The sequence below is a fragment of the Ranitomeya variabilis genome, chromosome 8 (genome assembly GCF_051348905.1).
Source record: "Ranitomeya variabilis isolate aRanVar5 chromosome 8, aRanVar5.hap1, whole genome shotgun sequence".
Lineage (NCBI taxonomy): Eukaryota > Metazoa > Chordata > Amphibia > Anura > Dendrobatidae > Ranitomeya > Ranitomeya variabilis.
The window spans coordinates 60,145,709-60,162,370 of NC_135239.1; the positions used below are offsets into that span (position 1 = coordinate 60,145,709).

Here is a 16,662-nt window from a genome sequence, read left to right on the forward strand (position 1 = left end):
GTGTCGTATCTCATATTGGCCAAACCTGGTGAAAGCTTCGCTTTAACACAATTTATGAAATGAAGAACAAGCTTTACTTAGAACAGAAGATTTCCTCAGTGTGAATAATGTCCTGTAAATGTTAGATTTATTCTGACATTTCCCATTCATCCCCCCCTGATAGGAGGCAGCGGTGTTCGGCCATCCAGCTCCATCATAATCTCTCATTCCATCATGGATAGATTATTATTCCACCATGTGATCGGAGTTGGAAGCTTTGGAAAGGTCCTGATGGCGGAAGATACTTTAACCCGCAAAGAATTTGCAGTGAAGATCATCGGCAAAACAGCCCTGCTGGCCGGAGGGGATAGGCTGGATGTGATGGTGGAGAGGCGAGTTCTGCAGCTGGCATCTGGAAGCCCCTTCCTCGTCCACTCAGCCTTCGCATTTCAGACCAAGGTATCATTGTGACTACTTAGCGCTATAAGATTTGGCCACTTCTCTGATGTTGGTGACCTGTTCATCTGAATGGGAGATGTCCTGCAGGACCCAGGAGTGACCACTAAACCTTGTGTGCTCCGTACACTGCTCACATCCGGCTTTTAGAGGAGACGGTAACAGCTGATCGGACCCCACAAATCTGATATTAAAGGGAACCTGTCACCCCCCCCCAGAGCCTATTAAGGTAAAATAGCCACCTTCAGCAGCACTAAGGCTGCATTCTGTGAAGGTGGCTCTTTTATTTAGCATCCCTAGGAATGCTGAAATAATCACTTTTATAAATTTTGAGCCATACCTCTAATGAGTCAGGGAGGTATGATTTCTCCCTGACTCAAGCGCCTCGCAGCCGTCCATCATCCCACCGGGCGCCGCCTCCTCTCTGTCTTGTGCCGTCACCCGCGCCTGCGTTCTGCTATTATTTCTCGGGCATGTGCCGTGCGCGCTGCCCTGGAACTTACATCAAGTGATGTAAGTAGATGGCGCCTGCGCACAGCCGAGGCCCCAGATCCTGCCCCGCAGTGTGTTATGATGCATTCACACTGCGGGGCTGGCAATCTGGCGCTGTGCGCAGGAGCCATCTACTTACATCACTTGATGTAAGTTCCAGGGCAGCGCGCACGGCACATGCCCAAGAAATAATTGCAGAGGGCAGATGACGGCACAAGACAGAGAGGAGCCGGCGCCCGGTGGGATGATGGACGGCTGCGAGGCGCTTGAGTCTCGCGTGGACGTGCGAGACTGGCTTTAGAGCCACCTTCACAGAATGCAGCCGTAGTGCTGCTGAAGGTGGCTCTTTTACCTTAATAGGCCCTGGGGGGTGACAGGTTTCCTTTAACGACCTATTCTAAGGATGGGCACATTATAAGAGTGAAAAACCCCTTTATCAATTGTCCCTGCACTACAAGCCTCACTGCTGAATGGACAATACCTCTGCCAGGGACAAACTTTACAGATGTGATGTAGGAGGTATTAATGTGCAGAACAAAATGGCTCTAACAGTTATCCATTTTTTTGAGGTTGGATTGAAAACAATAGCCAGCTTGCTAGTGTTTTTGAGGTTTTATGGCTCTTACATATTATGTTACCTTTATTCTTGGGATGTTTATGATTTATGGTAAAACCAGATTTATATGATTTTTATGTTTTGCTACTTTTATTCCACTTTTTGGAAACTGGGATGTACAGAAAACTTCTACAGTATAGCAGCCCTATACAAAACAGAAAGATTACCGTATATACTCGAGTATAAGCCGAGATTTTCAGCCCAAATTTTTGGGCTGAAAGTGCCCCCTCGGCTTATACTCGAGTCATGATCGGTGGTGGGGTCGGCGGGTGAGGACTGTCATATACTTACCTAGTCCCGGCGATCCTGGCGCTCCCCCTGCCTGTCGCACTGTCTTCGGTGCCACAGCCTCTTCCCCTATTCAGCGGTCACGTGGGACCGCTCATTAGAGAAATGAATAGGCTGCTCCACCTCCCATAGGGGCGGAGCCGCCTATTCATTTCTCTAATGAAGCGGTGCCGGTGACCGCTGACAGAGGAAGAGGCTGCGGCACCGAAGACAGGCAGGGGGAAGGAGCGGGACGCCGGGAGCAGGTAAGTATGTCATATTCACCTGTCCTCGTTCCACACGCCGGGCGTCACGCCATCTTCCCGGCGTCTCTCTGCACTGACTGTTCAGGCAGAGGGCGCGATGACGCATATAGTGTGCGCGCCGCCCTCTGCCTGATCAGTCAGTGCGGAGAGACGCCGAGAAGATGGCGCCGAGGAGCTGCAAGCAAGACAGGTGAGTATGTCGTTTTTGTTTTTTTTTTATTGCAGCAGCAGCAGCACAGATTTATGTGGAGCATCTATGGGGCAATGGTGCAGAGCACTATATGGCACAGCTATGGGGCAATGGTGCAGAGCACTATATGGCAGAGCTATGGGGCAATGGTGCAGAGCACTATATGGCACAGCTATGGGGCAACGGTGCAGAGCACTATATGGCACAGCTATGGGGCAACGGTGCAGAGCACTATATGGCAGAGAGAGCTATAGGGCAACGGTGCAGAGCACTATATGGCAGAGCTATGGGGCAACGGTGCAGAGCACTATATGGCACAGCTATGGGGCAACGGTGCAGAGCACTATATGGCAGAGCTATGGGGCAACGGTGCAGAGCACTATATGGCAGAGCTATGGGGCAACAGTGCAGAGCACTATATGGCACAGCTATGGGGCAACGGTGCAGAGAACTATATGGCAGAGCTATGGGGCAACGGTGCAGAGCACTATATGGCAGAGCTATGGGGCAACTGTGCAGAGCACTATATGGCACAGCTATGGGGCAACGGTGCAGAGCTCTATATGGCACAGCTATGGGGCAACGGTGCAGAGCACTATATGGCACAGCTATGAGGCAACTGTGCAGAGCACTATATGGCAGAGCTATGGGGCAACGGTGCAGAGCACTATATGGCACAGCTATGGGGCAACAGTGCAGAGCATTATATATATGGTACAGCTATCTATGGGGCAACGGTGCAGAGCATTGTATATATGGCACAGCTTTATGTGGAGCATCTATGGGGCCATAATGAACGGTGCAGAGCATTATATATGGCACAGCTTTATGTGGAGCATCTATGGGGCCATAATGAACTGTGCAGAGCATTATATATGGCACAGCTTTATGTGGAGCATCTATGGGGCCATAATGAACGGTATGGAGTATCTATTTCTAATTTTGAAATTCACCGGTAGCTGCTGCATTTTCCACCCTAGGCTTATACTCGAGTCAATAAGTTTTCACCGTTTTTTGTGGCCAAATTAGGGGGGTCGGCTTATACTCGGGTCGGCTTATACTCGAGTATATACGGTATGTTCTTCATTCCTTGTTACCTTTTTGTCTGTTTTGCGCCTATTTTTGTTTGCCCTCTGTAGAAGGAAGTTTGGTTTGGATAAAGGTTGTTGTTACGTGAACTAAGACAGGCAAAGAAGCATGGACAGATAATGGACGTACATAATGGAGTGTGGTGTTATACTGTGCTTAGACCTTGAAGTTTGGACGGATAACATGGTTTTGTTTAATACATGATGCAGGATACAACTAATGTCAGTGTACCTTAGTTTAGTTTTCCTAGGGTGTTAAGTAGCTGCGAGGGTTGTATGTTACTCTTTTGAATTGTGGAAAACTGGTAGTGGTGTCTGTATAGGAAACAGAGGCAATTGACTAGGATCGTACTATAAGAAAATTGCATTCATTTTGTGGGGTTCAGGAGAGTTGAGGCATTAGCTAATTACTGGGCAGCTCAAGTAAGGTTAACAGTATAAAGAAGTAAAAGTATAAAGAATAAGTGAGTTTGATGGGACAGGGAAGCATCAAATAAGGATGGTTATTAACTGCACTGGGAGATCTCCCAGAGCGTATAGTTCCTTTTGTCCCATTTTAGATATCTATGTAGAAGAGCACCTATCATTCCAGAGAAGAAGTCTTAACCTTTGCCCAGATGCCCTTGAGAGATCCCAGAACACCCCTCTTATATTTGGTGCCGAGCTGAAACATCTCCTCTCAGATTTCAGCCATGAGGAGGAGACTGTAATAAAACCCAACGCCACTTGTTCCTGTCATTTTCCTCCTAGTCATTATTTTATATATATATATATATATATATATATATATATATATATATATATATATATATATATATATATATATTGGACTGGTATTATCTGCAGGAGAACCAAAAGACTGGACACCCAACTGCACGGAAGTCAGGCTGAGCACCACTTACTCAGCCGGAGAAGGGGGTTAAGGACATAAGAAAAGGCCAGTCCTTTACCCTGAATCCAATATATATTGTATATAAATAATGATGCTATATTCATTATCATGTTACTGTGTAGTAATTCCATAGGTGTGCATATATACACTTTAGGTGTAGGTGCAGGACTACCTGTACATGGACATACTCAGTAAGTGTGTTCATGTGAAGGTGTTCATGCATTTACAGCCAGTAGATAACTCCAACTGTACGTGGATCAATGATCTGCATGTGCATTATGGATCATTAGCTGCCATGCTATTTTAGCTTAAGTCTCTATATGCATTATGGAATTGTAATAAGTGTTTTGTGTGAATGGGGAAAAAGAGTAAAGTGTGATATTGTTGTGATATTACTGTATACTGTAAACTTTTTGTTTTGTTTTTTCCACTTTGTGCTCAGAGTTTAGTGATTCCAGATATTTTTACCCTATTCATCATTTGTGATTATTTTAAAAAGTCGCAAATAGGACATAATCTTCATTCCAATTTCCTTTGGAGAATTTTTTAAGTATTACAATTTTTGGGCCAAATTTTGGGTCAATTTTCAAAATGTGAGATTTTGGGGGCCAAAAAGTTGCAAAAACAGTTCAAGGCAGAAAAAATGCTAATTATGCACCCGGGCCTATGTCTACAATTAAAATAAAAATAATGATTACCAAACATTGGCTGGAACATTAATTTCTAAATTTAGTAATATATTCTACATACCGTAATTGTTTAGAATTTTAGGGGTCCCAGCAGCTAAAACACCTTTTTCATTCAATGAGTGACTACATATCGCAGCAATATGCTTTAATTTAACTTTCTTGGATAGAAAACCCCTTTAAGTAGTAAAATCTGTATTTGTCTTTAGTGTATAATAAATGCAAATGTTCCATGTTACAGATGAATGTTTTATTTGGCATGGAGTACATGAGATGCGGGGACTTTCACCAACTTCTGGAAAGGAATGGGCCACTAGACATCGCCAGTGCCAGGTAATGTGTTACAGGAGTTGTGTCCGATCTCAGAAGAAAAGTCATCAGTCACTATACATGACTGCAGACTGCCAGATTGTGACAGGGGGCAATGCGCACACGGTCACGACTTCCCTGTGTTCCCCAATCAGGTGGGCGATCCTGTGTACAATTTGCACATTTGTGGTCACGTGCTGACTAGTCTCACCCGGCTTCTCTCAGTAGTAAAGAATGGAGAGACGTGCAGGGTACAGTCAGAACATAATCGCCAATATGTAATTTTCATTCATTCATTCATTCATTCATTCCTTCTCGAGACTGCAGTACTGATAGTGTGCACTTCTTACACCGTCACGATTCGGCGGTCATATACAGTGACTGCAGACTTTTCTTCTGAGACCGGACAACCCCTTTATAAAACCCTCTATGTTAAGAGGAATAATATAGAATAATGCTTCTAATGACTGATATGATTCCCAGGTTTCCTCTCTATGGGATCTGATACTTATTCATTTTCTCTTTGTCAGATTCTATACCGCCGAACTGGTGTGTGGGATCCAGTTCCTCCATTCGAGAGGCGTCATCCACAGGTAATCTAGTCAGTGTTAGGCCGGGTCACACCAGCGTATATTCTCTCATCTAAGAGAATCCAGACGATTATCCAAATCGCACGTTGATTAAACTCTGAACAGAATTTGATCAGAGTGATCACAGTGTGATCTCATTTTTTCGGATGAGGAGAAGATGGGAAAAAAAGTCTCCATCTTCTGCAATCAGACTGCACTCAGATGTCATCCGAGTGTAGTGTGATGTTTTCCATGGACTCACTGACTTGCATATTGAAGCATGATCCGATAATCTGATCCAACTCAGGCATGTTGCGATCGGAAACAATCAGACATGTACACGGCCCCATAGAATAACATTGGTCCGAGTGCAATCTGATGTTTTGTCACCCAGTGACAGAATGATGCGCTGTACCTGGGGTCTAGTCGTCCTGTCTGGTGTCACAGACAGGAAGCTGCAGATGAGCGGCCGTCACATGTCATACAGTGATCCCTACAGTGCGCAGGTAGGGGACATAGTAATGGAGTCATCTCAGATGAGCAAAGTACAGCAGGAAGAGAAAAGAGGTTTATTCCCATCTGTCATCATGTGACCACAGATAGAAGAAGAACACTTACTTTATACTCAGGTTATTTTTCTTTTTCTTACAGAGACCTAAAGCCCGAGAACATCCTGGTGGCTGAGACGGGCCATATTAAGATCACGGATTACGGTCTAGCACTAGAGAACATGCACGGAGACCAAACAGCCACCGGATTCGCTGGGACAATAGGTTACATGGCTCCTGAGGTGAGAATAGAATGTTTTTATTTTTGGTATATAAAAGGTTTTTCAGGTAATTTCACATTGATTAGCTTTATTTATGCGCGTTCATCAATATAAAATCATTGGGGGTCCGATCCCACTGATTAGCTGTTCTTACAGAGGCAACCAGAGCAGAACATCGCACCTCTGTACTGTTTAGTGGTCAGTACTGAGGACTGCAGATCAGACCGTGTTCATTTCAGTAGGGACTAATCTGTAGTACCAGCAATCGCCACTAGCCAGTGAGGGGAGCTGTGACGTCTGTTCATTGGTTATATCCAACCATCGGCGGAGGTGATAACAGCTAATCAGTGGGACTGCCGGGTGTTGGCTCCCACCATTCTTATATTGATGATCTGTTCTGCTCATCAATATAAAGTATTAGAAACCCCCTATAAATTATTTTCATTATAAATATCACCCCTCCCCAGAAAAGGTGAGAAATGTGTGACCTCTGGGGGCTTCACTGCTATGTACCCCACAATCACCAAATGGGAGGACCAGAGCCTCCTACTCTTCCCAGCCTACATGTCTACATGGATAGTGAACTATGGCCGACCAGGTGTAATGCTGAGTTATCCGGACCATAGATGTCCTACAGGGTTAATAAAATGTGTAATGATGATACAGGAAAATGTGTTATTTTATGTGCATTTATTACATTTATTACATAACACGCATCAGATGTATCTAGTACATCGGACTAACTGCTCTGTGTATATTAGACAAGGCCAGCCGCCACCTCAATACTATCAGCCATAATGCCACAGACAGCTCCTTAACCCCTTCATGGCATATGGCAGACATGCCGGATATACACTGTGTTCCAAATTATTATGCACAAAGAGTTTAGGAGTGATAAGGTTAGAATTTTTTTGTTTGTCATTTAAACTCATTGATGGTGACGGGCAGCACGGTGGCGCAGTGGTTAGCACAGCAGCCTTGCAGCGCTGGAGTCCTGGGTTCTAATCCCACCTTGGACAACATCTGCAAAGAGTTTGTATGTTCTCTCCGTGTTTGCGTGGGTTTCCTCCGGGCACTCCGGTTTCCTCCCACATTCCAAAGACATACTGATAGGGAAATTAGATTGTGAGCCCCATCGGGGACAGCGATGATAATGTGTACAAACTGTAAAGCGCTGCGTAATATGTTAGCGCTATATAAAAATAAAGATTATTATTATTATGGTGATGTGTGTCAGGGCTCTTTATATCACTGAAAGCAATGTTCCTCATTATTAAGCAGCCTACATTTTTTGCCAAAATGGGAAAGAAAAAGGATGTGTCGGCTGCTGAGAAGCAACAAATTGTGGAGTATTTAGGTCAAGGCATAACTACCATCAACATTGCCAAGACACTTCATCGCGATCATTGCACAATCAAGAAGTATGTAGCTGATTCCCAGCACACACGTGTGCGTGCTGATAAGGAAAAATTGAGGACTCTTTCCAACAGGCAATTGCGTAAGGTTAAAAGAGCAGCTGCAAAAATGCCTTGTCATAGCAGCAGACAAGTTTTTGAAGCTGCTGGTGCCTCCAACGTCCCCAGAACAATAAGATACAGGGTCCTTCAGAGGTTTGCAGCTGTGCGTAAGCCATCCTGTCGACCACTTCTATCCACTGCACACAAGCAGAAACGGCTCCAGTGGGCCAAACGATACATGAAGACTGACTTCCAAACGGTTTTGTTCACCGATGAGTGCCGTGCAACACTCGATGGCCCAGATAGATGGAGTGGAGGATTGCTGGTTGATGGACACCCCATGAAAACACGGCTAAGGCGCCAACAAGGAGGAGGTGGAGTAATGTTTTGGGCTGGAATCATGGGGAGAGAGATTGTCGGCCCCTTTATGATCACTGAAGAGGTAAAGATGAACTCCATAATCTATGTGGAGTTTCTAAAACAACACTTCCTGCCATGGTTCAAGAGGAAGAACCGTGCTTTCCGCAGCAAGATCATTTTCATGCATGATAATGCACCGTTTCATGCTGCAAAAAACACATCTGCATCTCTGGCTGCTATGGGCATAAAAGAGGACAAACTTATGGTGTGGCCACCATCTTCCCCTGACCTCAACCCCATTGAGAACCTCTGGAGCATCATCAAAAGGAGTGTCTATGATGGCGGGAGGCAGTTCACATCTAAGCAACAGCTCTGGGAGGGTATTCTGTCCACATGCAAAACAATTGAAGCAGAAACCATCCAAAAACTGACAAAATCAATGGACGAGAGAGTTCAGAAGCTTCTTTCGAACAAGGGGTCCTACGTGCAAATGTAACATCACCTAGAATAAAGTTTTCACTTGAAAACTGTTTGATTTCATTTTGTAATCAGCTGATAATGCTTAGAACTTCACAATTGACCATTTTTTTGTTCAAAATAAAAAAAAAGGTTGAAAACTCTGCTGTGCATAATAATTTGGAACATGCATTTTGAGTGTTTATTTTTTTTTTTTTAAAAGATACTGTTTTCATAGGCAGTTTGTTCCAAAACATTGCAATTATACTAGAATAGTAGAGGACTGGAAAATAACAATGACTGCAATTCAGATAGGTAATTTAGAGAAAATATGAGGAAATGTTATTTGCATAATAATTTGGAACACAGTGTATGTTGTGTCTCTGCTTTCATGCGGGCTCACCCGCAGAGCCTTCATCTTTTCCGGCAGATGATGGGTGATTTAATGAGCCATCATGTGCCTTTATCAGCTGCGGGTGTGACACTGCTCTGTCTACGTCCGTTAACCTGTTAAATCCTGCTGTCAATCTCAGACAATGGCATTTAACATGCGCAGGCGGGGGTGTGCGTTTTTCCATACTCCCATCAATGGGCCCATGACATGATCATGATCTCAGAAAATGGCAACACAAGTGAAGGTTTTTTTTTACAAATCTAAGATTTTCTTTTTCACCACTTAAATAAAAAAATATATACATTTTTGGTATGAGTAATTTCACTGACCTGGATAATCATATTGTCAGTTTTATCACATAATGAACATGGTAAATAAAAAAAATGTAAGTGCATCACATGATAAAACGAATGATGTCAAGTACAACTCGTCCTTCAAAAAACAAGCCCTCATATAGTTATGTGGACGGAAAAATAAAAAAGTTATGGCTCTTGAAAGAAGGAAAATGCTAAACCTAAAAAAGCTGACAATCTTTTGGTATGAAGGGGTTACAGTGTGAGCCGGTAACACACTGAGCCGAGCGTTGTGTGCGCCGTCACACCCATATATATTACATTCACTCTGATTGTTAATATATTTTATTAATTTCATTTATGGAGCCTAATTATGGAAGATCCTTTGTGCCTCTGACTGAGTAGTAAGACTTACTGCCATTACTGTAGGATCACATAACAATATGAGTGACATATACGTGCGGTGACAGGAGGTGGCACTACTAATAATGCTGCTCTATGGCAGATCCTGGACATGCAGGAGTATAACGCCGGAGTCGACTGGTTCTCGCTTGGAGTCATCATAAACCAGATGCTGACCAGTTTTTCTATCTACGATCCGGCAGTGTTTGATGAGTCCTCCTCCGGCGCCAAGGACATCATTGAACAGGTCAGTATGTTCCCGGTATAAGGGTCTAGTATTGGGGTCATACAATGTTAGTAGTCCCTGACCCGGAGGCTGTAATTGTACTGAACACAGCCTTACACAGACATCTTCTCCCCATCCTCAACCTCGTAAACCACATTTACTATGTCCCGCTATGGATAAGAGAAGTAGAAATCCATTGCTTGCACCCCCTCATCACTAAATATCGCTATCATATACCATCACAGCAGACAACGCGTCATGGAGAGCAACAATCAGAAAGAAGTGATCACTGTGTATAATCTTTACTGGTCAGATCACAGGGTTCCCTTACTAAATCCTAAATACATTTCTCCTCTTCAGCTCCTGCAGGAAGATCCTGATCAGCGACTAGGAGTCCATGGTGAGATCCGAGAACACCTCTTCTTCCAGCGAATTGATTGGGTCTCTGTGGAAGCCCTTAGGATGGCCCCACCGCACATCCCTGTAGTAAGTAATGGGAGAATTCTCCCATGGATCTGAATAAGATTCTCTCCCACAATCGTCTATGCTTTTGGTTCTGAGATACATTATGTTTAGTGTCAGGGTTGGAAAATAATTTGGCTCGCGTTATTGGACAATGTAATCTCTTAGCAGTGTATGTCTAGTCTATAGGATTGTTCTTCTTTCAGGCCCTTTTGAGGGTTACATGCAAATAATTAACTAGTTATAAGTTCTGTTAGGTACAAGCCATTTAAAGGGAATCTGTCACCCCAAAAATCGTATATGAGCTAAGGCACCGTCATCAGGGGCTTATCTAAAGCATTCTGTAATGCTGCAGATAAGCCCCCGATGTTACCTGAAAGGTAAGAAAAACAGGTTATATTATACTCACCCAGGGGCCGATAGGTGTCGCGGTCCGGGTCCAGGGTCTCCTATCTTCATTCGATGACGTCCTCTTCTTGTCTTCCTGCCGCGGCTCCTGTTGAGGGCAGAGCGAAGTACTGCTGGGCCTCTCTGACCTTTCCCGGCGCCTGCGCACTGCAGTACTTTGCTCTGCCCTCAACAGGGCACACAAAGTACACCTGCGCCGAAGCCGCGGCAGGAAGACAAGAAGAGGACGTCATCGTATGAAGATAGGAGGCGCCGCACCCATCAGACCCGAAATTAACCGGGACCGCCCCTGGGTGAGTATAATATAACCTGTTTTTCTTACCTTTCAGGTTACATCGGGGGCTTATCTACAGCATTACAGTATGCTGTAGATAAGCCCCTGATACTGGTGGCCTGAGCTCATATACGATTTTTGGGGGTGACAGATTCCCTTTAATCAGACAAAGCATTGCACAGCCGTCTGTAGCTGGAGCTAGAGAAGACCGCCCTTGGTAAAAAAAAATTATCATGAGCCCTCCATAAGGAGCAGTTCATAAGATTTTTATATTTTTCCTGCAGACCTGGAAGTGATTCTAAAGAAGATTAATTTACATTTTTAAATAACATTTCTCCTTTTTATAGTCTCCACTGCTAATTTAGACCAGATGAAAAATAAAACAAAAAATAGGAACACATTTTTGTCAAAAAACAGAACTGATGGAGCTAGGCCAATTCAGAAAGACCTATAGGTACAAGAGAACGAGAGACACCAGGAAGAACAAAATATATTAGAGTAAAAAAATACCAGTGTATACTGGTGTGGACAAAGAATGGAAAAACCACTCGGAAAACAAGGAAGACCAAAAGGAGGAGGCACTGAGACGCAGGTCACTTATTGCAGGAAATAATATCAGGACAAAGAGGTATCTTTCCTATATGCCAACTGCTGCTGTGTTTCCATGATGTTTGATTATTACTTTTTATATAATATTTTCCTTATTCATGTTGTTTGTGAGCGCCTTCTGTGACACCACTTACCGTACTAGATAATAAAGGTGTTTTTACTTTATAGAGACCTCTTTGTCCTGACATTTTGTCCTGCAATAAGTAACCTGCGGCTCGGTGACTCCTCCTTTTGGTCTTCCTGTTTTTTTTCAATTCGGAAAGAGTCTGTAAACAGGTGAAAGTGTTCAGAGCTGAAGTGATAAGTACAGATTGAACCGACAGGTTCCTTTTAATATTGAACTATTATTTTCAATTCTTAAAGTCAAAACTGTATGATTAGTCACTAAGTTCACCATGACTTTTTTCTGTATTTTTTTCTATAGCCAACTAAGCCTAATCCCAGGTTCCATGCTTTTAAGAAGTTCAGAGCGTTTCCATTTTTTAACTGAAAACCCTCAACAAGACACCAGCTCAATAACATCAGAGCAAGCTGCGTACCTGAGCTTCCAGAAGACCATGGCGAGAAGACTGGAGCATCGGATGTCCAACAACATCAGGGACCTACAAATAGCTAACTATAAGTGATAGGTATAGGTAGTTATAGGTTAGAAAGGATAGGTATATTTAATATTCAATAAAAAAAAGATAAGGATAAGTATAGGTAAAAAGAATAATTCTAGGTAAGTATTACTAAGAATGTATAAGTATAGGTAAATGTAGGTAAGAAAGGATAGGTATGTTTAACCTTCAATTTAAAAAAAAAAAAAAGAAAAAAAAAGGTAAGTATAGATAAGTAAGGATAAGTTAGATAAATATAGGAAAGAAAGGATAGGCACCGTATATTTAAAATAATAAAAAAAGATAAGGAATAAGTATAGATAAATATAGCTAAGAAATTATAGGTACCGTATATTTAAAATTAAAAACAAACAAAAAAAAAAAAGATAAGTAAGGATAAGTATAGATAAATATAGGTAAGAAATGATAGGCACCGTATATTTAAAATAATAATAAAAAAAAAGATAAGGATAAGTATAGATAAATATAGCTAAGAAATTATAGGTACCGTATATTTAAAATAAAAAAAAAAAAAAAAAAAAAAAAAAAGATAAGTAAGTACCGTATTTTCCGGCGTATAATACGACTTTTTAACCCCTGAAAATCTTCTTAAAAGTCGGGGGTCATCTTATACGCCGGGTATCGCCTTGTACGCCGGGTGTATATGGTGGGTGGGGGGGGGAGTGGTCCTGATGACGACGAGGGGGCGTCTCACAGGAAAGTGAGTATCCCCCATTACCTCATCATAGCGCTGCAGTGTGGGGTCTCTGTGCTGGGAGCGGCGGCTGCTGTGCTGTGGGGCGGCGGCTCCTCTTCTGCAGTGTGGGGCGTCTGGTGCTGTGGGGCGGCGGCGGCGGCATATCTTCATGCAGTCGGGGCTCCTCCGGCATCTCCTTAAAGCTCAGAGGCCCCGCGGCGCTGGCAGCTCCATCGGTATAATGCGGTGGCCTCCGGGAAACTGGCCGCTGCTCAGATTCAGATCTCGTGTCCCGAGATCTCGGGACGAGATCTGAATCTGAGCATGCTCCGCCCCCAGCGGCCATTTTCCCGGAGGCCACCGCATCGCACCTATTGAGCTGCCTCTGGGAAAATGGCCGCTACTCAGATTCAGATCTCGTCTCCCGAGATCTCGGGACGAGATCTGAATCTGAGCAGCGGCCATTTTCCCGGAGGCCACCGCATTGTACCGATGGAGCTGCCAGCGCCGTGGGGCCTCCGAGCTTTAAGGAGATGCCGGAGGAGCCCCAACTGCATGAAGATATGCCGCTGCCGCCGCCCCACAGCACCAGAGGCCCCACACTGCAGAAGAGGAGCCGCCACCCCACAGCACAGCAGCCGCCGCTCCCAGCACAGAGACCCCACGCTGCAGCGCTACGATGAGGTAATGGGGGATACTCCCTTTCCTGTGAGACGCCCCCTCGTCGTCATCAGGACCACTCCCCCCCCCCCAAAAGGCACATATTCACCGGCCCTATAAGACGACATAGGGTGTATAAGAAGACCCCCGACTTTTAAGAAGATTTTATATTTTAACTGGTAAAGTTGGGGGGTCGTCTTATACGCCCAGTCGTCTTATACGCCGGAAAATACGGTATAAGTATAGATAAATATAGGTAAGAAATTATAGGTACCGTATATTTAAAATAAAAAAAAAAAAAAAAAAAAAAAGATAAGTAAGGATAAGTATAGATAAATATAGGTAAGAAATGATAGGCACCGTATATTTAAAAGAAAAAAAAAAAAAAGATAAGTATAGATAAGTAAGGATAAGTATAGATAAGTAAGGATAAGTATAGATAAATATAGGTAAGAAAGAATAGGTATATTTAAAAAAAAAAAAAGGTAAGTATAGATAATCGCCCAGTGTAAGTGCCCCCTTAGTTATACATAAGCTTTATATAGCCTAGAGATAAAGATAAGGTAGAAATATAAGTATTAGATAAGTATATAACACCCCATCTACAGGGGTGACAGGGCCCATCCAGCGCTGACACTGCAGTGACCCAGGGATTAGCCGATCGCCAGGACATGGGGTCAGGAAGGAATTTTTCCCCACACATGGGGTTGTTTCGCCTTCCTCTGGGTCACATACTCTTTATGCAGTAAATCCTATAAATGGCGCTGGATGATCACATTAAATTAAACTAAATAATATAATAGATAACAATAAAAATTAATAAACCCCATTCATTGTGTCTGCGTCTTCTTTATATTCTTTTATTAGATGTTGGACGGCTGTAGTGATTGTGACAAATGGCGGGGAATTAAGAGTTAATCCGATACTTTGTGTGGAGTTGGGTCACGTGATCTCGCTGCCGATTCTTTCCCCTCATGACAGTGATGTTATGGCATCTGTCCAGGGCCGGTTTTAGACAAAGTGGGGCCCTAGGCAAAAGTTTAAAATGAGGCCCCCAATGCTCACATATTGCACCATGACACTCAAACATTTTGGTTGTATTGACATGCGTTGAGTTCAGACCATTCAATGCGTGTGATCGACAATATTGAAGTCGTTTGGCTCTTGTTTCTCGGCCTCTTTACACTAATGAAGAATTATGGAGACAGAACACTAAGGGTTAGGGTTGAGCGACTTTCATTTTTTTAAGGTCGAGTCGGGTTTTGTGAAACCCGACTTTGTCCAGAGTCGAGTCGAGTGCAGTCGGCCGATTATCGCTGAAAGTCGGGGATCGACCGAAACACGAAACCCAATGCAAGTCAATGGGGAAGCATAGTCGGCAGTGAGTGGAGGCCAGGAAAACACCTACAGTGCCCATTTTAATGCCAAAAACATCCATTCTTGTTTCTGAAGCTTGTCAATCTTAATTAACTTTATAATAATAGTTGGGCATTGGAAATTGGGGGTCATTTGGCAAAAGTTGTGGGGGGTAGGGCTGGTTCAAGGTTTTAGTGGGCACAGGAAACGTGGACTACGTCACGGCGGTGGAGCAGTGAGAGGTAAGTATGTCAAGTTTGCAAGTGCTGTGATCCTAAGCAAGCAGGGGGGCCCACTCGTTGGCATTGGCACTGGCACAGGGCCCCTCAAAGTACAGCGGTGTGTTTGCACGGCGGGGGCGCCTCCCACCAGCAGCGACACTTTTGCGTACTCTGAGGGGCCCTGTGCCAGTGACGTCGCCAACGAGTATGCCCCCCCACCTGATGAAGGAACCTGCACTTTCATCTGCACCTTCCTCTTTGTCCCTGTGTAAGGTGGTATAACATGCGGGAAGGGGAACCTTACTTTCAGCAGGGTCAGATTCTGGCTGTGTAGAGTGCAAGGGGAATGTAGTGGTCTGGGTCAATGTACCAGCAGACTCATCTAGCAGTGGCTGGGCAATGGGCAGGATGAGGAGGAAACAGATATAGGGCCAAAGAATAAAGTAGGCTAAATGCCGTTCAAAATTGGTAACAGGACTAAACAGGCGGCACTGCTTTGTTCAGTGGAGTAGCAAACCCAAGAGCAGCAGACACTGTTTTAAGGGCCCAACCACACTAGTAGGCCAAATGCAGTTTAATATCTGATACTATAGGCCGAAAGCCAGAAGGTAGAAGCTCAGCTGTATTCAGTTGAGGACAAACACCAGGCAGGGGCAGACACCGTTAGTAGGCCGGAACCACCAATCTTTTAAAAAACAGCACTTAATGAGAGCCAGAAGGTAGAAGCTCAGCTTTATTCAGTTGAGGACAACACCAGGCAGGGGCAGACACCGTTAGTAGGCCGGAACCACCAATCTTTTAAAAAACAGCACTTAATGAGAGCCAGAAGGTAGAAGCTCAGCTTTATTCAGTTGAGGACAAACACCAGGGAGCAGCAAACAGAGGTATTAGGCCCCATCCAGCAATTAAAAAAAAAAAAAAAAAGCTTAATCAGAGCCAGAAGGTAGAAGCTCAGCTTTATTCAGTTGAGGACAACACCAGGCAGGGGCAGACACCGTTAGTAGGCCGGAACCACCAATCTTTTAAAAAACAGCACTTAATGAGAGCCAGAAGGTAGAAGCTCAGCTTTATTCAGTTGAGGACAACACCAGGCAGGGGCAGACACCGTTAGTAGGCCGGAACCACCAATCTTTTAAAAAACAGCACTTAATGAGAGCCAGAAGGTAGAAGCTCAGCTTTATTCAGTTGAGGACAAACACCAGGGAGCAG

General features: G+C 44.0%; 2 protein-coding genes across 5 annotated transcripts in view; one reads left to right on the plus strand and one right to left on the minus strand.

Annotated features, from left to right (window-relative positions):
• The window catches only part of LOC143788925 (protein kinase C delta type-like), a 32,952-nt gene extending 20,200 nt beyond the window's left edge, over nt 1–12,752 (plus strand). Inside the window, exons 2-8 of the mRNA XM_077278887.1 lie at nt 164–438; nt 5,174–5,265; nt 5,772–5,834; nt 6,462–6,600; nt 10,045–10,188; nt 10,528–10,653; nt 12,345–12,752. Of these exons, the coding sequence (XP_077135002.1) occupies nt 164–438; nt 5,174–5,265; nt 5,772–5,834; nt 6,462–6,600; nt 10,045–10,188; nt 10,528–10,653; nt 12,345–12,410 (905 nt within the window). The 3' untranslated portion in view covers nt 12,411–12,752. The remainder of the gene's footprint in view (nt 1–163; nt 439–5,173; nt 5,266–5,771; nt 5,835–6,461; nt 6,601–10,044; nt 10,189–10,527; nt 10,654–12,344) is intronic.
• Nucleotides 1–16,662, minus strand: part of LOC143788926 (fatty acid hydroxylase domain-containing protein 2-like) — a 325,226-nt gene that overhangs the window by 173,019 nt on the left and 135,545 nt on the right. Inside the window, exon 6 of one of the 4 annotated variants that reach the window (XM_077278888.1) lies at nt 12,458–12,522. The exons of the other annotated variants lie outside the window; for them this stretch is intronic. The gene's annotated coding sequence lies outside the window, so the exon portion shown is untranslated. Of the gene's footprint in view, nt 1–12,457; nt 12,523–16,662 lie in introns of those variants that run through there. 4 annotated transcript variants of the gene reach the window in all.